This window comes from Anguilla anguilla, chromosome 7, assembly GCF_013347855.1.
Source record: "Anguilla anguilla isolate fAngAng1 chromosome 7, fAngAng1.pri, whole genome shotgun sequence".
In the NCBI taxonomy this organism is placed as follows: Eukaryota; Metazoa; Chordata; class Actinopteri; order Anguilliformes; family Anguillidae; genus Anguilla; species Anguilla anguilla.
The window spans coordinates 54634058-54659990 of NC_049207.1; the positions used below are offsets into that span (position 1 = coordinate 54634058).

Below are 25933 nucleotides of genomic sequence, written 5' to 3' on the forward strand. Positions count from 1 at the left end.
ATCAAACACATTCGTTGAAGCCACACATATGTAGAAGCTCAGAGCCTCATGCACAAAGTGTAAACAAGTTAAAATATAAATCTCTACACTACTCTACAGTACCTGCCTTGAGCTATGCAGTATAGTCCCTCTCTGGTAAGGTTTTGCACCTCTTCATCACTGCAAACACACCCTCAGACTCACACTCACACACACACACACACACACCCTCACACACTCTCTCACACACACACACACACCCTCACACACTCTCACACACACACACACACACACACACACACACACACACACCCTCACACACACACACCCACACACACCCTCACACTCACACTCACACACACACACACACAAACACCCTCACACACCCTCACATACACACACACACACACGCACACACACACACACACGCACACACACACACACACACACACACACCCTCACACACACACACACCCTCACACACACACACACACACACACACACCCTCACACACACACACACACACACACACATACACACCCTCACACACACACACACACACACACACATACACACCCTCACACACACACACACTGAAGCCCTGCAGTCCGGCCTGCTCGTCCCCCGGCTCACCGGTCTCGGACAGCAGCCTGATGGATTCCAGCACGCGCTCGGTGTACACGCCCGGCTCGTAGTTCTCCATCTCGGCGTTGATGATGTGCACCACCCGGGCCGCCCGCCCGCGGATGGCCCCCGCCGTCCGGTCCAGCGTGTCGACGTCCCCCTCCTGCAGGGCAATCACACACTTGTTCACATCCTCCAGGATGTGGTTCTCTGAGACAGGAGAGGGAGGGAGGGAGGGAGGGAGAGAACAGGTTACGTTTAATGGCACCACATTGCAGATTGGTATACATCTTTTTTTTTTCTTTTTCTCAGAACATTTCCCACACCTTCTCGGCAGTTGTGTCAGTTATCAGCTTTGAATCCACAGCAAGTGACTGACACACTCTCCTGCCTGGTAGCGAGACCTTATCATCTGAACTGATCCTTACCACACAATGAGAAACACTCATATCTCCAATAAGTGCACAGCATGACTCAAATATAGACAGATACCAAAAAGAGTTTTAAGTTTGTTTGTCAGATAGCTTGCTAGTTGACAGGCAAAGGTAAAGTAGACTGCATCGTTAAGATGGTTCTCTTGTAACTGAGCCAGGTAGTCTGCCGTCAGTAGCAGGAAGGGTTCTCTCCCAGGTGGGTGTTCATTCAGTTCATTCAGTTTCAAGAGCGCTCCTCACTTATGCAAATGCTACTTGACGAGAGACGTTTCACGATATGTTCTTTATGAGATCTGTGTAGCTGTAAAAATGATTTGTCGTGCTAAATGTAAAACGGCGGTTTTTATTTTGCCCCCAAACCCGCCTCAAAGTTGACAACAAGCGGGCGCGAAAGTAAACTCCCACATAAAGACTTGTTAGCGTAGCGGCACGCATCGATGTGGTCAACAATAAAACTATTCTTGCAATTTGCTTCTTCAAATCAAGCCGTACCCTGAAGTCAAATTAGTCGTGTAAACAGACCGCAGTTAGGATTTTAGAGAAACTTTCAGGAAGCAAGTAGAATTCTAAGAGATAAAAATTACAGAATCGCTCAAACGCTGCACTTGTGCATTATTTAACAGCCAATAGAACATTTGCGAGAATAAAAATAAGAAAAGGAGAAACGATAATTGTCAGTGGTGCAACTCGTGGTTGGGAACAGTAATCCAGGCCGAGGTGTTGAGTGTACAAGTATGTATTTTTTTGTCATTCTGCAATTCCATAAATATTCCAAATAAGCTGTGTGGCAATCCAAGAACAGGAGCTCAAATGCTCAAACCACTGTTGTCCACATTATCTATCTATCTATCCACAGACACACACACACACACACAATGAAAGCACAAAAGTGCATGCATTCATTAAAATGTAAACAATCAAGAAATAACTGAATGTTTATAGCATGAACCTTTTTTTTTTTTTTTTTTTTTTAAAGAAATATATGAACATAAGATATACTCTGGCACAGAATGTGCCTCCCGGTACAACGGCAGCCATTTCAAAGTGTTATCCACCGACAGACAAAAAAATCAAAACCGGCTCCGTCTCGCAAAAATGAAAAGACCGAGAGCTGCCAGAACACATTTCAAGCCATAAAGGCGACTGCGATATGATCAGAGGGAGAGATTCACGGCCTAAATGACACAAGTTTCAAAACATCAGAGGGGAAAAACACATTAAATCGCTGCCTTCCGACAATAAAGCACCCATTATCTCACGCCCTCGTCCTTCCTCCGGAGCACCAGCTCTGACATCACACACTCGAATCACACGCTTAATAAAACAGCAGAGGCAGGACTTAATGCCACAGGCCCATTTAAAACAGGAGATGCAAACAACACCGGGTTCATGAAAGGTGCATTAATGGAGTGGAATGCTTTTTGCCATTTTTATTATTATTATTATCATCATTTTTTTTAATTTTTTTGTCAGTGACAGGGTTTACAGTGTACAACATAAGAAGCTCAAATCCATGTTTCTGTCAGCCATGCGCAATATAGAAAGATATCTGCGGTATGCGAGCGCATAACACAGACAATGTAATCTGATGGAAGAAGAAGATGATGATGATGATGATGATGATAATGATGATGATGCTGATGAAGATGATGAAGACACCACACAGACTTTGCCCAGTTTCAGGCAAATGAGGTGGTTATTAATGAGAGAGCCTCTTTTGAAGACACTCAATAACAGGAACACAGGAACAGGAGCCAAAATCTGGCCGTGTGGGAACTGCCTGTGCCATTGTGTGTGTGGGCGCTCAGCACAGTTAATAAAACATCACTGGAACAGTACTGAAAAATAGCAGCCTGAGAAGTTTCCTTTATCGGAGGTTCATTTCCAGGTGAACTTTAATGCCTTCGTGTTCAAACATTTTACAATCGCGCCGAGTTCACTTCCAAATGGCCTGAGAAATTGCAACCAAAAGCAATTTCATCACTATCAGATCATTAACATATATCTCCAAAAGAACCCATTACCGCAATCTCTGATTCAGGGCTGCTAACAGATCAATGCAGAATACAATTACTAAATATCCTTCACAATGCAACCCATAAAATATAAATCAATACATGAATAATATGAAACACAGAGCCATCCCATTTGGTTAAAACACAAATCTATACAATATATCAAAGGGAATAAAACAAAATGGCAGAGATAATCAAGAAAAAAAAGTACCTGAAACGGACAGGAAGTCATCCACGGAGGTGATGTCATCAACGGCCTCTGTGAGCACACGCACCTGCTTCTCCCATTGGTCCTTGAACACGTCCATGTTGTCCTGGGCAACCTTGCTCTGAGGACGAGCTGCCAGGGTGAGGGCGGCATTAATTACCTGGAAAGTGGGAAAAAGATGAATTCGGTCACAGTGCTGAAGGAGTATCTGCCACATTCGGGTGATGCTAAAACTATAGCCAGCAGCATTCCGTGCCAGAGCCTGTTCTAAAAACTGTCCAAATTCACAAATTCCTTTAATTTGTGAATTTGGACATTTTATAGCACTGGGATGTTGGTGCAAGATTCAAACAGGGAACCATTAAAATAAAATTGGCATCTCTAACCCCACCGAAATTTGGAACAAAACTATGTACAAGAATGGTCATATATGCCCCCTGCTCCCAGTTTGGTAGAGGGGACATGTATGGCCCCCTCTACCGCAATTCTTACAACTCGCAATTCTTCTTTTCTTTTCACGCCGCAGCCAACACACAGAGTAGGGGCGGAGGAGGCCCAAGCATATGCGTGTGACAGGCACAGGCACCCAGACAGCCAACAGGGGTACGCTTGAGCAACAAACACGGCTATCCCTGCCGACTGAAGCGTGGAATAACTCAACAGGGCGTGGGTTTATTGCCAGTTAGGCTGCTGCCATTGCACTCTTGTGCAAGGGACGAAAGGATATATAAAAAGATTATATGTTTTAAAAAAAAACTGTAGGTTTCTCTGGATAGAACATCTGTTAAATGGCAAAAAGTAAATGTAAATGCCACAGAACTACGGCCATGGATAGTTCTGTTTCTGTAACCGCTGTTCTGTGTGTATGAACCAGTTCAGAGAATAGAGAGAGGGCAGAATGAAAAACAGAATAATTCCCTCTCCTCGTCCTCCGTTCCAGAAGCGAGTGCCAGATCCTCTTTGAAAGCAGCCCAGCTCCGATCCCTCAACTCAGAACAACACGATTACCAACCAACTCACCTGGCTGGCCTTGGCAGGTCATACGGTTTTTAAATATTAAGCCCAAAGTTTCTCTCTTTCTTTCTAAATTTCTCACCATTTTAAAATTTAATATGCTTGAATTGTGCTCGGCAGCATTCTTATGTTACAACATTATTTTCGACAAAAACCTAATAACAGTATAAATCTAAGCTCTTGGTTTTTGTAACTACATTTTAAATAATCATGCAGTGTTTACATATTGAATTTACTATATATACCATTTCTTTGAATAGGGCTGCATTTCCTCTGATGCTCAGTATGCATTCTGTTGCCTGTGTTTTCTTGACATGCCCTCTCGGCCCCGCCCGCCACATTAAAAGCCCTTGGCATTGAGAGACAGCCCTCACCTGCGGGCACATGCTGTCGATCTGCGTGGCAGCCATGCGCACCAGCTTCACGCCCTCCTCGTTGTTGGAGATGGAGCACGCCAGGTTGGCCACCTAGAGAGCAGAGAGAGAGAGAGAGGGGGGGGGGGGGATAAAATCCATAAACATGCATCTTTCATTAAGGTGAGGAAGGGGAGGCGTGGCCGTTTGTGAGTGACACCTCACTTCGTTAGCCTCTGACAGGCGCTGTCCGATGCTCGATGCCGGAGCGGATTCCAGATGAGGTCCTCTCTGACAGCGAGTTTCACTGCAGACTGTTACCTCAATCATCTTTTCTTTGAACATTAACTACTGCACAGTTTTAAACCACCGATTTACTGTTGGACCAGAAAGGGCAAAACTGATGCATAAACTGGACATCTTTAGGCATAAATAATAGATTGGAAATAGATTATTGCTCCAGGTTAATCTGTATTTTTTTTTAAAATACAGCGTTGAACAAAATTAATTAAAAAAGAAACCAGGAAACTAAATAATTTACAAGATGTCTGACCTTATTGGATGAGAATGTGAAAATTGTTGTAAAATGTATTTTCTTCATGTACGGTGAGTGATGGTAGAGCCAAAATGTGTTCCCTCCATCATCAGTGGAACATAATTGGCTGTGTTTTTAGGAATCTGTCAAGTTAGCTTTAAAGATCCAGCATGCTTGGGGTCCATTGCTCGATTGCATGAGTTGAGTTTATTGATGCAAAAACCACTGCGCTGTATAATTAACTCACCCGATGGACTCTTACCCGAAGCACCTTACTTAATGTATGCCTGTTCACCTCAGGAGTTATTCTGTCACAACATCCTCAAAATTGCTAGTGTAAGCATGTACGCACCTAATGTATATACTGTACCGTTGCGCAAATGGACATAGGATTTATTAGTGACAGCCGCTGCACAAAGCATGTGGAGTTTTATATTTGTTTATTGCTCATGTGTGTAAGCACTGTACTATGGCCTGGATATGAATTTAATGCAAATGAATGAATGAATGAATGACCGAACAAATAAATAAATAAATAAATAAATAAATAAATAAATAAATAAATAAATAAATAAATAAATCATCATTTGTCACGTGCGGCTGTACTTCTAGCCTCGGGAATGCATTATGGCACCAGTCTTGTCGTAATTTCACTGGCTTAGCAAAATGCGTAATGAAAACAGGGGACATATAAATGTTATGTTTTCAGATTCATACAACTGATAAAGATGGCAGCTGCAACAATGAACAGCACAGCTTCAAAGGTAAGAACACGACCGCGCTCCTGCAGTTAACACCCATACGTAGACAGGCCTATTATCCACAGTACACGAATGCAATGTACTAATTTTTAAATAAATGGCTCCAATAATTATTTATATAATTATGTTTTAAAATGTAGTGTTTTTTTTTTTTAGGGCAGTGCCAGGTATTATGTTACTCTCTTGCATCATGATTTTTTTTCTCTGCTCAAAGCACCACAAAATATTTTCCCACACGCTTGCATACGTCTTTCAATGTTTCAGGAGAAATCACAGGTGGTATAAAAATACCGCCCAACAGAGATAACAAGCACCAGCCAAAATATACTCAAACGCTCTTTCAAAACGACAGGCCTCTCTTCCCAGGTGAGGAAAATTTAATCTTTGCAATTCAATTACTTTTGTGTGTGGGGCCACTCTACTCTTATTGGTGACAGCTATAATAGCCTTGATGGATAGGCCACCCACCGCCCCCATTCCACGTGTGTTGATCCTGCGGAAGAATGAAAACGAGGAGGAAGGAAGGAGAGTAGCCTGGCTGATCCGATGGAGGCTCTGAGCTGGTGCTGGCAGGGAGTAAGCATGTCAATTAACAAAGAGTCTGTTTAAAAACATGCAATTAATAAAAAATAGAAAAGAAAAAAAAACAATAAAAAAAAAAACAGTCCAATCAAAGTGAGTACGGTCCAATCAAAATGCCCCGTTTCCTGGTTCAGGAACGTGGGACCAATGAGAGTAGAGGACTGTCTGTGGCCACCTCAAACATGAAGCCCCAAAAGGGACACTTCAAAAGTCCCAGCACTGTACAGATAAAAATTTAGTTTCATACTGAGCTACTTGCAAGCCTCAACCATGTGTTATCTAAACTGACTTTTATTTACTTATGTTTTCCCACACAGGTTGGCAAGTTCAGCAATCCCTAAACTTGCCTAAAACTATGTTTAACCGTAAGTCAAAGTTGAGGACAAATGTTGGTTGAATACTGAACAATTTCTCAGAACAGGCATCTGACCTAGATGCGCTGGTGTGAGCAAAACCTCCACAAACAGCTCACCTTCCCCTCGCAGGTGAGAACGCCTCCTTAAACCATGATGTCACACCGAGAGAGGAGCAAATCAACACCTTCCTACAATTAACGGGCCCCCGTGTCAGCCGCGGTGATGACAGAGCGCGATCCGTGATTACCCTGGAGATCGGAAAAAGCAGCGCGATTCCGCACCCCGCAATCAGAAGCACTTCATCCCGCTCTGAGGCTTTCAGTCAGAGATTATTAACGTGTTGATGGCAAGGTGAGAGGCCTATTTCGGCTATCCAGTTTGCAGACAGATCCGCAGTCCCGCTCATTTTGCTATATCTCTGAATAAACCCTGGATGTGTGGGGAGGGGGGCACTCGTGGGGATGGGCAGGCATCCTGCTTAGCACCTGGAGAGGGTTGTTATTTCTGCAAAGGAACAATATAATCTCCACCCTCTGGAAATGGCCCCCATTTCATAATCAAACTTCCTTGCAACAGCCACCGCAGGGGAGCCTTCCTTCCGATTGGTTGAATAAAACAGCCCTGACCTATCCCCCCAGAGAGCCCTGGTCATGAATGAACGGTGGGAGCCTCTGATTTTATTTCACTCTGGGCTTCATTGCTCCCCGCAGAAAATATTCACTTCATTCCAGCAATAAAAACAAAGAAAAACAAACCTTTTTCTTCTTCTTCTTCTCCTCCTCTCCTCCTTCTTCCTCTTCTATGTTTTTCTGAAGCTGCCCTGCCTTTTTTTTTCGACTATTTTATGCAGGTGTTTTTTTTAAAGGTGTAAGATCACAAATACAGCGTGCGATTAGAATGTTCTTAACTGAACATTCTAATGCTGATGTAACAATCACTGCCGGTGACTGAAAGCGAGTTCTAGAACACTCACATAGAATGTTCAACAACAAAAAAAAACATTCCAAAAAAACTCGCTCTTCAAAGGGTGCAATACTTCCAGTCAAACGACGATGATCGCTTGGCCGACGGCACGGCAGAACCAAACCGCGCAAATTGTTAGCATGCTCAAATGACTCCATTGGACTCCACGGCGATTCAGCCAAGTGGACCGACGAGCAGCACGCCACGGCATTGAGCAGTACGGCCCGTGCCGTCATTCAAAAGACTTTCAATTAGCCCAACTGGACTCACGCCACAGCACGCTGAGAAGTCATGCCATGCCTGTGGCCATTGGCTCGCCACAGAAAGAGACACTCATTGGCGCTGTGCTATTTTTAGCGTCAACCTGCCCTCCGTGAAGCCCCCGGTGGCAAAGCTGTACGCCAGTGAATGCTTCGAGTCGAGCTCCAACCGGGGAGGACAATGAACTGGGTCACATGGCCTGAGACTCCAGGAAAGCCAACGGCCCGCAGGCGCACTCTTTCCAGCAAATGTAGCATACGTCAAACGCCGTCCCCTTTTTTTGTCAGGGCACGTTAGAGCAAGCAGCCCGCGCGCTGAACGTTTCTGGCTCAATGGGTGGCTGACGTCCCATGGCATTCGTGTCCTTGGACCTTCCACAGGGTGATGTGATTTTTATACAGTGCCCCTTGGAAGTTTTTGGAGGGATGTAGGGGTCTTGACCTCATTGGGGTGGGGGGGGGGGGGATGTTACAAACTAAGCCAAGGAGTGATCACAGAATCCCCTTTAAAAAGCATATCTTTGATACACTCCAACCTTGCTCAGTAATGCTCAATAATCCCTTTTTCCAATTCTGACTGTGAAACCAGGATGCCTCAGTGGGGAAGAAAACGCGACGTTTCTTTATGTTTAAAGTCTATAAAATGCCGTCGTCCCTGTTCAACATTCTGGGCGACTCGGAATGCTCTTAAAGCACTCCAACTTAGGAAATTGAGCCAAACACCGCGGTGAAGAGAAAATCTTTGCGCCAATTTTGTGAACCATTTTGCTGTGAAATCAGAGTCGGCCTTTACAGCTCTCAGAGTCGCTCCGTCACAAACAGATCGTTAAAATTATATTCACAAAGCTTCACAACCGCGTGGGTCAGACCTCCACCTGGCTGTTTGAAAATAACGTGGAGTTGTATGTGTTGACTCTCTCCCCATCTCTAACCCTCTCTATATCTCTCTCAACCCTTTCCTATCTCCACTTGTCTGTCTGTCTGTCCTTTACCCCTTCTCTCTCTCTCTCTCTCTCTCTCTCTCTATAACTCAATAATAGGCCTGCTAGACATACATTGAAATCCCTTTTGCAATGATAACATTTCATATTAGGCCTATTCTCAATTTTTATTTATTTATTTATTTATTTATTTATTTATTTCATTCATGGTACCGCTCAAACAGGAAACCAGGAGAGCACTGAACCAGAGTAATGCTGGGAAATAGCTGTGCATGCAACTGCGCAGAGACTCCAGACGACCGCTGAGCTCCCCCGTCGAGATTTATGCACTCTGTCGCCTACGCTGACAGGATTTATGGCTCGCTGTGTCGTTTTCATAGCATCAGCGTTGACATCCCCCATTCCCCAATTCCCATTTAACTGCGAGGGGTTCCCCAGCTCAGCGCCCAAATATGTATTCATAATTGTCAAAATAATGGAGCGCTTCGACTCAAAGCCAGGCTCTAGGGGAAGGCGATATCGCCGCACTCTCTCTCTTCTAAACAGCTGGACCAGCTCCGTGCCGCCCCCCCCCCCCTCCCCCCCCAAAACCCCCACCCACCCAGCCCCGTGCTCCAACATCAATCTGTTCACTCCACAGATTCACATCTCTCCATTTATTTGTGTTCTGATGATCCACCTGTATCTCAAATGTAAAAATAAATAAGTCTCCGCCACGCTGAACATTTAGTGTACATTCTATAGACAGATAAAGTAACACTACATATAGTAACAGGTCTGAATTAGAGCTAGACATAGTCTTCTATGCATGCAGTAGAAGAACCTGTGGGGTGTGTGTGAGTGTGTGTGTGTGTGTGTGTGCTGTGAAAGTCTTGCATCCGTGTCTGTGTGTCTGTGTTCATGTCGGTCCACGGCACCACTCCAGAACACTGCATTCATTGGCAGAACGTGACAAAATACAATTTAAACTTACAACAACACCATTTAGCACATGTAAATAAGAGCGGTGATGAACAGAGGAGTTTTAAAAGCGGAGGTGAACTGAACTTCACTGGCCCTATCATCGTTGGGTATACAGTCGGATGTACTTACAGACAGGACAAAGTTAATTTTTATCACTACGCAATTACTTTCCTTTTAATACGGACATAAATGAAACGGCTATCTAGAGCATAATTTCTAGCGTGTAAAACTTTATCTGAACGGAACAACAGGAGGTGGAGGAGTAATCGAAAACAATATAAAAGGTCAATAAAGATGGGCGGACCAATTGACTTTTGCTAACAGCTGATTAGGTGACAGAGGCAGCTTGCTTTTGAGAACAATTAAAATTACACCAAATTTACGTTTTTCTCATTATGTATTGCCTTTTGATTGCACATTTCTATATTTTCCTTCTATTTTATGTATTTCTGTATTCTCTCTGTTGTCTTTTTTATGATTTTTTTCATGTGAGGCACCCTGAGTTGCAAAAAAACTACCGCATAAAATAAAGTCATTCATTCATTCAAAGCAATTTTGGAATTTCACAGAGCTTGAGCGTTTGTCACATTGGGAAAAAGGGCTGATAATAAGTTAATGAGTTTAACATGTGATAAAGGTTCACTGGCCACATCTCCTTTGATTAATTCATCTCTTGAGGCCTGTATCATAGTGCTTCACTTTAATATTATAGCTAATACGCTACCAAATCCCATAGAAGCGCTCTGGTACTGCCCATAATGACATTTTTGGTAGTTGCACCTTTTTATTGGATTTTAACAACCATTAATATGCTACTACAGTCCATGTTGGCTCTGATCCATACCCAGACACAAAAATGCCCCATCCTTTCCATGCCCACTCAATCCAATCTTTTTTTTTTTTGTTGCCATCTACTCTACTCATCATCCAAAATAGCAATCTCATGGTAATCAGTGGTGTTTGATCACTGTCCTACACTCCAGCGTTTGCCAGTAAGAGGAATGAAAAATAGCAGTTTTAAATCTTTTTGTTTTTGTTGTTGTTGTTTTTGTTTAGATAAGCATGTGTGTATTGCAATATACTGCATATTTTCTGTTTTAATCCCTTAATGCCCGTGGACAGAATCGCTGGTGTAATTTCTCCACGGCTCAGCTCCACGGGGTCCATTCGCATAAGCGATTTAAGAACAATCAGTGTCCTAAGTATCTCACTGATTAGAAAATGTGCTACGGATTAGCAGATTTTCCATGAGTCCACAAAGGCCTCGCCGTGTCCAAATATAAACAACTGCAAAAGACTCCTGCTTAGGTATAAGGGGGGAAAAACCCATGAAATACAACATTAAACACCATACAGATCCAAGGTCAGTATGACTTCTGCTTTCATCTATTCTGTAATTTGCAGCTGGGTACCTCATATTAATTAAAATGATTCACCTGTGTTACTTAATTCTAAATTGAAGCACAAATTACTATCAGTGTCAAAGCTGTTCATGTTAAAGTTTATTAAAGTTCATTAGGCATTTCCATTATGACTGCATACAGATTTATGAAGGGATGCGTGGGTTTTCAGCCGGTGGAAAATGTAGAGTGAAACTATTAACACTTCAAAGAAGTCTTTCTCTGGAGGACTTCCTGCAGTCAGATTTGTCATAAAGCAGTGCATAAGCAGCTCCAGACTTGTTTGATTTGTTACGGGTCATTAATATGATTCGATTGACCCCGAAAACTTCACCTTGATTGATCCAACGTGGGATAATTTTGGAAAGAGTGGGTGCCACTGTCCATCAGACGCCAACGCGGACACATAATCAGCCAGCCATCGCTGACCTCGCGAGCAGCCAATATGGGACCAGCAACGCCACACAACATTTCCCCAAGAGCACCTTCTCAGTCAACGCTGGCGTTCGCGAGGTCTCAGTAAATTCGCCTGGACGGATGTTTTTTGCATCATTGACTGTGTCAATTTTAGGAAACCCACGCCCGACGGCCATAAAACCTCGATCAACAAGGCAACAGCTCAAGCGCCTGTCATCCATTCTTCACACAAAATACCGCAACCAATGAGCCTTCAGTCCATGACCTCTCATCCCGAATGGCCTTATCATTATTCATCCAGTATCATGTAGCTGAATGAGAATGACAGGCGGGTAAGGTGTCCGTCAGGGTCTAATATCGGTGTATCATAAATTAATTAACTGGGGTCACTTACTCACTCACACACACACACACACACACACACACACCTACACACACACACACACACACACACACACACACACACACACACACACACACATACACACACACACACACAAACACACGCATACACAGACACAGACACATACACAGACACACACACAGCTAGCCTATAGGCACCTGGCAAGTTGCTGGAGGAAGCTGCAGTACTGTAAACCCACCCCATCACAGCGTACCCAATCTTAAGTCTACTCACGTTACTCCAAAATCATTTTCATTATCAGAAAACAAAAGAAAATAAATCTCACACCACTGAGCAAATAACAGATTCGGTACCTTGTGCGGTTCAAATTAAATTCTGTTAAATTCAATGTCACAGGTCCCAAACTCCACACAAAGTCAAAGAAGAAATCCAAAAGACCTTTCGGTGAAATAGCTACACTTGATTATTTAATTACCCACAGAGGCATAACATTTGCCCCCGGCCAACAACTGACGCGGTTGCAGTTCTGTATATTTTCGAAGAGTTTTGTCAGTGCAATAACGGGATGCTGTGAGTTCAAGATTTATTATTTTTTAGGAATTTCACCACAAACGCAAAGACTGGAAGACCCTCTAGCCTTTGGGGAGTACTGCTCAGAATTTTTATTAACAAATAGCATTTTAGAAACCATCAAACATGGGCCTTAAAAAAAGAAGAAAAAAAAAGAAAAAACATGTTGCACCTTTGTCTTCAATCAAGGTTATATTTCAGATAATGCATTATACAGTGACTCCAGAATACTTGGAATAAAATATTGATTTCCATATTAATAATTAACATTTGTAGAATTTCACAAATTTGGTCCTAGGGGCACTGTCTGTGCCATTTTGTTCTTTAGATTGACCTCTTAAATAATTTGATTTCACCAAACTATCTACACTAGAATTTATTCTACTGATTCTCATAAATATTTCCTATTAGAATTCTGGTCTTATAATTTCCCCACTTCAGCTGTTGACCAAATACTGATCTTTATATGAAATATACATTAAAAACATGAAAACAAAAATAGAAATAGTGTTGAATAGAAAAAAGCTGCTCCCCTAGGGGTCTATTCAAAAGGCAGAGCATTAAATGCTGCATTCGTTTTCCAGAAAGCAATAAGGTTAATCAAAAAAGTAAAGAAAGGTTTTCAAATGTCTTCTACAAGTTCTGGCCTCCATCTTCCATCAGTCCAATTAAAAAACTGTCCTGTGGCACATATGACAAATAAACTTGAAACTTGAAACTGGCTGAAACTTGCAAACTGGCTGTTTACATCAAGTTTGAGAAACAGTAAATTAGCAAATGCCCATGTCTTTGACCTTGCGATTGCAGAAAAAGTAAATGGTAAATGGTACTTTGATTCTCCTGCTGAAGTTTCTGCTGTCGTTCTCAACAAAGACAGTGTGTTATCCAGGAAGCCAATGTTCATCATCACTGCCCTTATCTTGCCCAGGAAGCATCTTGCTGCGGGTCAGTGGACATGAGGAATGATGGATAGCAGCGGTATCGAAATGCAGATGCCTCTGGTAGAAAAACGACAGCTATACTTGATTATAAGTGTGATGATAAAAGTGTGTGAGTGTGTGTGTGTGTGCGTGTGTGTGTGTGTGCTTGCATGCATGGGTATATTTGAGTTGGAGTTAGAAAAAACTAAAAGGGGCCAGTCTCCAAATTAGAATGTACATGTTGTACCTAGTAAAGTGACAACAAAGGCTTTGTTGTGGCTAACTGATGCGTAACAAAAAAAAAACTTTCCCCAACTAGTTTCCCCCTGGGAAAAATAAAGTTATTCTATAATATTCTCTTTCTCTGCTGTATTTATTTACCTAAAACTGAGTTCTGTTTTGGTAAAATGTATCTGTAGGTGCATGACCAACATTTCATATGTAGGTCAGAATACAAACTGGTGCAAAAACAAACAAAACAAACCAAAAAAAAAGTTGCACAATATAGCGTTAACTTATCATTTACTTCTTTACTGAAGATGATGTCGGGGGTTTCAACCGACACAAGTACATTTCTCTTCTGCTGCGTGAAATGGTAGGCCTGAGGACCGGAGCGTCCCGTGGAGAAAGACAAACGAAGTGATTAGGACACCGGCTAGGGGTGCAGGCACGGGGCAGAGGGGAACACCAGCTGCCACTTGCCGAACCGAACCACTTCTGGGCGAATTACGATTCCAGCGTGTTTGTCCGCTGATGAGGAAAACACATTCTAATATAAATACACAAAAAAAAGGACAAGGAAAAAAACTGAAATAAAAAAAATGTAGATATATGTATTTGTAAGCAGTACTTTTATATTGGCGTTATTAGGCCTATTTTTTCAAATTGATAGGCCATTTCATTTTATTTTTTAAAACATTTTTACTATGCTGTTTTTTTTCAAATGTAGCGCTATTCTTTAATCTCGCTACCATCGTAAATGAGGTTAAAAAAAATAAAAATAAATGAAAAATAAAATTAAAAAAAACGTAAATATGCCACAAAGAAATGAGACGGGGAGGGGCGGTGTAATGTCGGTCCCTGATGAGGACTTTTTTCCTGGCGGATGAAAATCAATCAGTTTCTGCTGAGCTGCGGAGACGGCGAGGTTACTTGAGGAGAACGCCGTGATTTCCTTCACACAAGTCAGCGGTACAGCAGCCTAATTGAGCGTTCCTGGTTCACCTCAGTTTATCATTTCCTCGTGTATTTATTTGATATATATATTTTTTTTTTTTATTCCAAGCTTTCTGTCCTCTTGCTGCTGTCAAGAAAACAACACACAGCTAAAATATCCTAGAGGATGAGGAAAAAGAAAAGAAAAGAAAAGAAGAATAAGAATGAGAAGAAGAACAAAATACAGCAAAAGTGCAGTATAAACCAAAGGATTGCACTAAGTGCTCTTCAGAGTGAAAACACAAACACAAGATGGAAAATGCACTTCTGATGTTGTGATGCTCTTTTTTTTTGCAGGGTGGGTTTGGGCCATTATTCTTCCTGGGGAAAATAATAAAAAAACAAAAAATAAAAAAAACCTTTTGTGAACCGGGGACCTTCTGTGGCTCAGCTTTTTCATTATCGATCCTCAAAAGACCCGGAAATGCTTTATTTTTTTTAAGTTTTTTTTTTTGTCCTCTTTGGGGGACATAAGGATCTGGTTTCAAGAACTGTGTATTACCACTACTGAAGCAGCAGAGGTAGAATCTCTGGGGATTTTAAAGACCAGGCTTGATACGGCGCTTGATACGATACTATCTGTACACTTATTGTACACTTATTGTACGTCGCTTTGGATAAAAGCGTCTGCCAAATAAATGCAATGTAATGTAATGGAATGGCCTACAGGTAATCAGAGCAGGTATTTAGATCGGAAAATGGCTACCATTGTTGGGCTAAATGGCCTGTCCTCGTCATTATGTTATGTTATGTTATGTTATACTATTTTATGTTATGTTATGAGGCCTTTCATTTAATTTAGCTCACTGTCAGGCAACAAGAAAAATCGTAGTATCATACACTGTGCCGTAGAGCGACTTTCTGCATTCATTCATGATTGTTGAGCGTCTACATTTAGGGAGTCTCCTTTGACTCGACAACTTTCCAGTTGAAAAGGTCATGAACTCATGAGAAATTAATCCAGTCAACGGCTCTGACCTTTAAGAAAACCATTTTCTTAGAAAATGATGGTGTTTTTGGAAAAAAAGGCCCCAGACTGCTCCATCTCCTAATTATCTTTCTATAGCTCTTCTCAGCCTTGCGTTGGTGGGGGAGGGTGGGGGTGTGGGAGTGTGTGTGGGGGGGAGGGGGGGGGGGGGGGGGGGGGGGGGGGGAGTGTGCATTTCTAATAGTGCTCCATTTCAGTTGTAGGAATAATTAAGCAGTACTTCCTCTCTCCAAACTAAAGTTCAGCAGAGGATAACTGAGAACTTACAGTGGAGAATGGCACTTGATAAAACAGAGAGTCGTGTGGTGGGTGATGTGCTCTAGACTGCAATGAGGTCAGGACTGGTATTATACCGGCTGACTAAGGTTCTGTCTCTCACCCATCGGATGTACACCTTTATTTAGCGGTTTTCACCTGCGTTTTTTTTTTTTTTTTAATCAAAAAATAGGGACAAAGATGCCAAATGAATGCAAAGGGAGGGAGGTGAGAACCGGGGGGAGGGGGGCTTGATGGGAGGGGGGGGGGGGTGTGGGAGAACGGACACAAAACTGCCAAATGAAGCCATGTGGGGCAGAATTACCCTCCGCTTTCTGGAAGGGGGCCGATGGTTTTCAGGGATCATTAATCTAATTACAGTCCGATGACTAAAATGCTCTTCGTACAGGCCTCTCTCTCTCTGAGCAATGCTGGGAGAGTCTAGACTCAACTGGTCTCCATGACAACCAGATGCACTAACCCCCCCCCCCCCCCACATTTCCTTCCAAGACAAGATAAGGAAAGGATACACGAACATATTTCATATGTTTCTTAAACGCCACACTCGTTTCATGACACGCATTATCCCCACACTCAATAATCTCACAGCTGACGGATGTACCTAATTGAAGGTTTTCAGTCTCCTTTTTTTTAAAAATAGATTCGGTATCTTTTCCATTAATTATTATCATTTATGATTTTTTTTTTCTTTGTTGGAGCGGCAGGATGTGGTGCAGAGGAGATATGAGATATTTAATTTGTCAAAAGCAGTGCCTTGCAGTGCACTGGGTAAAGTAAAGAGCAAATATTTAATTAAAGTAAAGGCGCAATATGAAAAATAAAAAGTGAATGCTGCAAGCACGTACAGAAAGACTAATTTGCATGTCACCTATTAATTTCTGTTCTAAATGTAGGAATTATCATATGAAACAGTCCTAGATGTGACATTTTAAGGTTGTGGGGAAAGAAGAAAAAAAAAACCAAATAGCCCAGCCTAATTCGTAATAAGAACTGACATGGCTCAGAGAGAGAGAAACTAGATTCTGCTTAATTAATATAATGAAGTCACCTGCACTACTTTAACTACTCAGTGAAGCTAATGATGATGATGATGATGATGATGATGATGAGGTGATAAGGGAACAATTCCCATTTTCCTTAACTTTCCTGACATTAACAAGAATTATGTAACATAATTATTGGCGCTGCTGAATTTGTAAATATTTGTACCATTTCTACAGTTCCCCGGCACAAATGAATAATCTGCTGAATAATTAATTAAACAATGAACTCACATGACAACACTTTTTTCCCCTACAAAAAAAAAGCTATTTGGGAGCACGTGTCTTCGCGGGTGGTTCGTTTTTAAAGCTAAAATCGATTGGTTTTTTTTTTTAAAGCCCCAAGGTAAATTCACTGCAACAATCTAATTGAACCGCAGCAAGGACCACTGGAGCATACTTTGAGCTAGAGCTGATCCACCACCACCCCCATCTCCCCCCATGACCTGCCAGAGGACTTAGCATTGCTCATATCCACTTACTGTACACACACACGGAGGTATGCTTGCTAGCCTGCTGAAAGTACCCACATGCATTCATATTGTGTAAAAAAAAAATGTAATATGTGTAGAATCTGTATATCTCAGAATAACTTTCAGATATACATCTGGAAACACGCATAATGCAGTTACAGTGCAAGGCTTTCAGTTGAAGTGTGCAGTGCTTTCCTGCGAATGTCTGTCAAAAGAAGCCCACGTAGTCCATAAAATATAAGCATGCATATTTATAGATGTACAACAGGGGCAGGTCTCCTGTGAGAGAAAGCGAATATTAGTCTGGAAAATAAATAAATAAGGGCTACATTTTCATGCTGTTTCAGTGTTTCGCTTATCCATATAGAGCTTCCATACTTTTGACATAAAAAAAACTTGAGGAACAGGTTGCGAAAGTTAACTTCAAATTTCTTTACATTTCATGATAACTATCTTCAGTATAACCAAGATATTCAGCAGATCCCTTTTGGTGTTACACCACTTAATCACATCAAACCGTATCATCCTCGTGACCTAAGCTACATTGAGGTATAGCTCAAAACGGTGAATTTGAGTTCATGAGGTTTGATAATTACGTCTGATGTATGCAATTCTGTCCACATTAAAATCAAGCCGATTTCCCTAATTCACCAATTTACACAATTATGATTTCAGAATGTGATTTGCGCAAAAGGGGACATAGCATGTGTAATGAACCGGAGGCAATTAACGGAAAGTAAATTTGATTAAATATAGGCGACTACCAGTGACTGATTGGCCATAACTCCATCAACGTCAAAAATTTTTTGTAGGTTAACTTAGTGCTTCTTAGTTGAAAGCACTGAATGGGTTGAAAAGATGGATAAAATCATTTTTGAAAGACACGCTGATGAGTGGAGCTCCTGTCTCCATACAGTATGTTAGAGGAGCCCAGGGTCAAAACAGCAGCTTCAGCTTATAGCTCTCTCTCTCTCTGTCTGTCTCTCTCTCTCTCTCACACACACACACACAGACACACACGCACTCTATCTCTCTCTTTCTCCCCCCGTCTTTCTCTCTCTCTCTCTCACACACACATACATACATACTCTTTCTCTCTTTCTTTCCCCCCTCTCTCTCTCTCTTAATTAAATTTCAAAGTGCCTCATTGGCATAACGAATAGAGACATACAGCTATATACAATGCATGCTAGCTAGATTATGCTTGTACGTGTGCAAGCTGTGTGTGCATGTGTGCTCTCTTCCTCTCACTCTCACACACACTCTCTCCCCTGCCTCTCTCCTTCTCTCTCTTTCTCTGTCTCTCCCCCTCTCCGGAGCGCTGGTTTGGATGAATATGCTAATGATCTCCTCTCCTGGGGGGTTCCCCCGAGTCCAGCCCCCTCCCCCCCCCCCCCCCCCCCCCCCCCCGGCGTCTGCCGTCCCCATCTGAAACACCTGCTGAGGAGGAGCCGTGGATCAGACACCAGTGCACCGACGCACCGAAACAGATAACGCATCCTCCTCCCTTCTTCTTCCTCTCCTCCGTCTGCCCCTGTACACTCACGCCATCTGTATAGCACTATCAAAGCAGGCCTTCAAGAGATGGAAACTGCAAATGCGCTATTTACTTTTTTTCCCTTCTTTTTTTGCTCAAATAGATAAGTTCATGTTCTGCCATCCATCACAATTCAATGGCCCCTAGCAACCGTTCGGCAAAGTCTATTATAATTCCCTGGATACGCAGCGCGCCGAACGTTCTCCATCCAGAGAGGGGAAAAGGCCTCGTGCCTATTAAAATACAGTCTGCGAAAATGGCACGGTTTACCCGAACACCTACCTTCCTCCAAACAAAACTTTCAGAAAATAAGTAAGTAATTAAATAAATAAATAAATAAAAACACTGGCGGCTGAAAATAGAGAATAAATGTTTTTATAATTTTTATTTTTTATCTGCCAGTCTGACTGAAAGGACGTCCGTTCAGCGGACGCCTACAGCCCGTGTCCTTGAAGCGGGGCTTGCTTTCGCGAGCAGGGACCGATCTGAAGCCCTAAAATAGTTCAATTAAATAAATGAGGTGGGTGATTAATTCTTCTGTCTCACTGATGGGCAAAGTAGGGTGAGGAATAAGGGACCCGTGATCCATGAACTCAGGAATGGGGAAGATTTGCATTTAACCTCACGGAAAACATCCTCATACATCTTATGCGAATGCAGAAATGGGGTCTGAACCCTTATTTCCATAAAATATGGCCACTGTACCTGAGAGGCATATAATTACTCATTATAAAATACAACTATTACTTTTTATATGCATTAAAATAGACAGATATCTATTTTTATACAATATCTTTCAGTCTGAATTCATTGAAGTCCTTAATCTTCGGCACCCTTCTCAAATGCGATGTGATCAGAAGAGCAGGGATCAGCAGCTCACGGTCCTCGAGGGCCGAGAACTGCTGGTTTTCCACCCTCCCTTTGCCTGGGAGTCAGGTGTGAAGACAGTCTGGCCAATCGGCAGCACTAGTTACCCGGGAGAAAAGAAAACCAGGGCTGGATTTGGATTCGAGGGCCAGAGTTGATGATCCCTGCTTTAGAGAATAGCACGTTGTTGCCTGTGCTCTCCTGAAGCAATAGCCGGGGGGGGTCTAGTGATGAGCGATTACATAAGGACTGGGCACTCCACACTCGGACAAAAACAGAGGGGGTGGGAGGGGGGGGTGGGCAAAAAAAAAAAAAACACAAGATTAATTGGAAGTCAAGTGTGGTCTAGCACTCCATTGAGCAACGGGTTAAAATAAATAAAGAAGTGCTTAGTGGAGAGCTTCTGGTGCAACATCAGCAACCAAAACCCAGGAAACAAGCCCTGTGCCTCAGCTGAATCCCTGTGCTCCTCTACATTCAGCATTACCTCTGCAGGGAGAGAGCTTCCAGAGCCTCTGATATACAGTAAAGCCACACTGCTAAATAAAAAAAAACAAAAAATTGGTCTGTCTCAAAAATAATTTTAGTCTTATATTTAAGACTTCAAATCTTATTTCTGTAACTTTTTTTTTGCTAAATAAGACAAAAATATTGCCAGCGAGGTACAACAGTTTGACACATTTCAACATTTGCAAATGCGGTAAGATACTTTTACTTCCCAAGCAAACTGCAAACTTAAAAGACGCCTATATGTTCCACTTGAGAGAAAAAAACAATAAATCAAATTTTAAGACTGATTACGAGACTAAAACGCTTAAGACAGACTTCTTTTTCAGTGCAGGCTCACTCAGGCACAACCGAAACAAGATTAACACAGTGCAGGGAAGAGTTCGTCTCTGATCCCCATCAGCTCAAACTTTCCTGCTCCACTTCTGCCAGGATACGCCCACTCTGCTTGCTGGAATAAGCAATAAAATCGCACCGACACAAGAGAGGGCCACAGAAAAGCCAAAATTACAGTTGTCTGCCGCACTTGTGCTTTCACAGCCTTATGACCAAAAAAAAAAAAAAAAGGTTAGGTGGCACTGGTCCAAAACAGTTTTGACTGGAGGCAAGAGTCAACAAGAAAAATACAGATAAACAAGCGCTTGAATAAAAGCACTGTGTGGCAAAGGTGACACTTACTAGCGGATGACTGTCAGTAAAAGGAACCTGTCGCTGATCTGAGCACCCAGGAAGCTGCGACACAACACAGCTTAATGTCACTCAAAGCTCTGATGGTGTTTATTGGTTCTGGCAAACCGCTCATTCCAATTTGCTGATGGTGCAGGGGGGGCGTGTCTTATCTCTAATCTCTTAGATATCATCAGTTAAATGTGATGAACAGGAAAAATATCCATTTGACAAACATAAGGAAACAACGATAACATGAATGAAAGACAGCAATTATTATTATTATTATTATTCTACCTGAGGTATGGTTCAACTGAAGCTTGAAGTAGTTTCATCTTTAATTGATGTTATTGGGTGGAAACTTCTTGGAAACCTAACATATCACTATTTGGCAAAGGGAGTGGCCCCTAGAATTATTACACAATGTGGAAGGGAAGGACATTCCAGTTCCAAAGGTTGAAAAACTATTCCTAATACATAAAATCTCAAGCAGTTGTGAAGTTGCCCATTTTTAATTAAACTAAATTGATAAATTGCTTTTTATAAAAGCAATTAACGAAAATGGGAGTAATATGCTTGATGCCCCATAATAAAAAAATTGAAAAGCCCTGGGCAGTATGGGAATTGTAATTATTTGCAATCAAGTTCATATTAATAAAATGTCAAGTAAGTAATTCTGTCCAATATTTGCACTGTGACACAGTGACGGTAAGTATTTGGACAGTGACGCAATTTCCATTGCCTTGGCTCAGTCCTTCAGCATATGCATACACACACATACAGCACCGGACCTGGGGCCAGAGGCAGGACCTGCAAAAATGCACTAACAACGCCCCATATATATATATATATAAACTTATGCATATCTACAGCAATTTTACACCACAGCTGTGACAGTTATATGAGTAATGTACTAAGTCACTCTGATAATGTCAAGCTCAAAGTGTTACTTCAAAGCCTTTCAAAATGAATCTTAACAGTTTTCTTGAATTCAAAGTGCAATCTCTAAGTTAACATTAGATGTCTTCCCCTCAAGCCAAGACTCTGAGGTGGACTCACGCTAGGCAGAGGAGACGCTGAGAATAAGCCGCATTTTGAAAGAGCAATAAAATGTAATTCGGTAAAAGTGAGATTAGCCATAATGTCATTGCGAACTTGGAGCAGAGAATGTGCTGTAAACTGTAGGGCACAGACGCATTTGGCTGCCCTGGCAAAACCACAGGAAGCAGCTTTTTACTCCATACTCCCAGCTGCAGGCTCACAGTCAGACCAACCTCAAATGGCTCACAGTTATGATATTGGGAGATCAAGTCACCAAGGGGAATTAGGAACTGAAATTTCTGCAGAAATGTTACAGATGTAACACACATTTCTCTGATTAAAAAGTAAATTAAGTATTGTCATTTCTCCATTGAACTGAGCTGATCAGTCATGTACATGTGGACTATGTATTACCATATGGTTCTATGCAAAGAAAAATGAAATAAAACAGCAGTGCGTATGTGCTTGTGTTCGTGTGTGTGTGTGTGTGTGTGTGTGTGTGTGTGTGTGTGTGTGCATGCGCACGTGTACATGTGTGGGTTGTGTGGAGCACTCTATATGACGAGCTATATATCAAAGTAGTCAAGGACACCAAACTAGCACATTTTGAAAATATGACTATATATATATATATATATATATATATATATATATATATATATATATATATATATATATTTGAAAAAACTGATGACTGTTGAGGAATCCTATATTCTGTTAGTGACACGTTGGTGGTGGAGCTGAGCGTGTGTAATTCCTCCCTAATACTAATTGATAAAACTGCCTATAAAACCAAAACAAAACTGCTGGCCTTTGCTTCCTTCTTGCAAATTATTACCCAGACCTGCGACGATATTGATCCACCTGTAGTATATCACATTTTAATCACCATAAACCACAGCCTAATACATACCTGCCAACAGTGATTGCTCTTACCGGGAGGAATTTTGACACTCCAGAAGATGTATCTAAACACCTGATTGCTATCTGGTAAGACTGAACTAATGTGGTGGGTTGTACACACCCCATAGCCTTTAGGATACCACAGTGCCTCCTAATTGTATATCACAAGAATAAACCATAGTGATGAAGATTCAGAAAAAAAATGGCTCTTGATTATTTACGAGAGATCTAAAAATAGGTCTCATACGTACCTTGAGGCACTGTGATGTGTCCATTTTCCTAAACCACAACACAGTCAGCCCCTTGAGATATCTCCACTGTCTAATAATTCTGGTAGAACAGGATTATGCAGTCAGTCCAAAGGCCTGGGTCATCACAAACTGAGATGTTTTAATTACATTCCATCCATCGTCAGATGTCCAGAACCCTACTCAATGCACTCACCCTCAGATAATATATCCTGGCACAAATGTTATGGACACCTGAAGTCCGATTCAGTAGTGCTTAGGAGCCATTGTTGTATCATTCCGTTTAAACACGGTATGCCTATGCAGTACACACTCTCAAATAAACTGAAGAGTAACATTGTGGTTGAATAATAGCCTTCATAATTTTGCTTCAACTGCTTTGTGATGACTGAACTTTCAGTGTTGTCATCTCAGATCTTCGTTTTCTTGAGGTTGCCAACAATATGGTGCGGACTGCAACTTTGTCATTGAAATATGTACTGTACAGTATTCCATATTATAAGAATTCATGCGCATAATTATTATATAAATCTATATAATCTTATGGTTGTATAAAATGTATAAATAGTTTTTCTTGTGGTAGTGCATGACACTTAAATTGCACATTAACTTATTTCAAAGTTCAAGCTTTCAACATTTCATTTCATTATTATGTGAAGTTTACTGTACCTTTAATTTGAGTTCAACTCAGTTTTCTTACTTCAAACAACCAAAAATACCGTTTGCTACGCAACATTTATTCTACATTTGAAGCAGATTTCCTGAGGACAATTAACAAGAAATAGATACGGAAGATTCACAAAAGTCTTCCAAACGCAACATGATGAGTCATGATGCTGAAAGCACATCTTCTGAATCTCAAAGGCAAAAGTGTACTCAGCTCAATGCATTTCCTTAACAATTCACCATTTTAAAATATCTTCATTTTCACATTTAAAATGGATATATGAGCTTAATCTGTAAACACATTGCAGACGTCTCCCTCCCCCCGTCGGTTAGCAATAAGAAATGATCCTCAGTACGCCTCTCGCTCTGGGGAAATGGACGCAGTAATAGGATGCTGCACTTATTGTACAATCACACTTTAGACATCAGACAAAACAAGACTCCTGACTCACGCGTTGTGGCCTTGGTGCTACAGTATGCTATGAATTAATGTGTTGCTATGGTTTCATAATCATGGCCTCTACTTTTCACCTTGCCACACATACATGTGTGGCAATACAGTGGTACTAGAGCTAGACTATGTAACTGTTTTGAGGCTTAGGGAGACAGATGCAAACTTACCTTACTTCGGAAATACCTATTAAAAACATTTCTAAATCTATCTATCTATCAATCAATCAATCAATCAATCAGTCACTCACTATCTATTCATCCATCAATCAATCAATCAATCAATCAATCTATCTATCTATCTGCCTATCCATCTATCTATCTATCCATCCATACATCCATTCATCCACACAAGGGATTCTGCAGCCAATCAGATGTAAGGGGGATAATTTGACGGACAGATGTGGAAAGCCATGACGTACAGGTACAATCGCAGTGTGAAAGCGTCTTACCTCCACCAGTTTGTTGGCGTGCTCGCGGAAGACCTGCGCGTACTCCTTCACCTCCTTCTCGTTCCCGCTCTTGGCCGCCTCGATCAGGACCAGGAGGGGCACGTTGGTCTCCAGGAAGGAGTCGGAAATGTGGTCCATCACGGCTTTCCGTAACTGGAGGGGGAAAACAGGAGCGGAACGTTCATCAGCGCAGAATTCCGGAATGGCTTCACTGTCCCCCTGCTGTCATTTAAAATGCATTCATGAGAGCTTACCTATGGAATATTACACACAATGTCCTTGTGGTGTGGGGATGGCTGGTTTAAGCAGCCACAACTGTCCTGGGTCAAGCTAATTAGACCTGGCTAGCTATCGAATTGGTTAGGAATTGAATAATTGGCCAGGCTGATTGGACCCAGGAACAGGGGTGGCTGCACCTGTGCGTAGTGAGGCAATCAGTGCGCACAGGTTAAATCTGCCATCCCCACCCACACAAAGGAGCCTCGGTCATGACTGTTTTACATCTGCTCATGTGGCTGTACCATCTTGCCAAATCTGGACTGTTGGAACATCATCTCCCTGTGTCTCTGTGCTGGAGGGCCCCTTGGAAAGCCACTTCGGTGGCCTGTGGCAGGCTTGTTTGCCACAGTCCTGTTTCTGTTCTCTAACTTGCAAGAAATTGACCATGTTTGTGCAAAATTTGAAACAGGAACAACAGAATGTGACTCATGAGACAGCCAGTGTTGCACTGACGAGGCAGTCAATGCTTCAAAAATGAAATATGGCTTTGATTTTTAATTTTTCTTCTATGATGTTTTGTAAGCATCAGGCTCAATCTATTCAGATGATAATTCAACACTGGCAAATCACAGCAGTGTAAATGTAATATAATTTAATTATAATGTGCAGACAAGCAAATCACACACACAGTACACATAAAGCAAGGAATACTATAAATATTTTCAC

The 25933-nt window shown here is 41.9% G+C and overlaps 1 protein-coding gene across 5 annotated transcripts in view; it reads right to left on the minus strand.

Moving 5' to 3' along the window:
* The window catches only part of LOC118232073 (catenin alpha-2), a 317807-nt gene that overhangs the window by 21319 nt on the left and 270555 nt on the right, over positions 1-25933 (minus strand). For 4 of the 5 annotated variants that reach the window (XM_035426637.1, XM_035426638.1, XM_035426640.1 and 1 more), the window contains 4 exons: positions 24989-25141; positions 4649-4741; positions 3264-3420; positions 613-813 (listed from right to left, as the gene is read on the minus strand). In XM_035426637.1, coding sequence (XP_035282528.1) covers positions 613-813; positions 3264-3420; positions 4649-4741; positions 24989-25141 — 604 coding nt within the window. The remainder of the gene's footprint in view (positions 1-612; positions 814-3263; positions 3421-4648; positions 4742-24988; positions 25142-25933) is intronic. The other variant, XM_035426639.1, reaches the window with a different exon arrangement.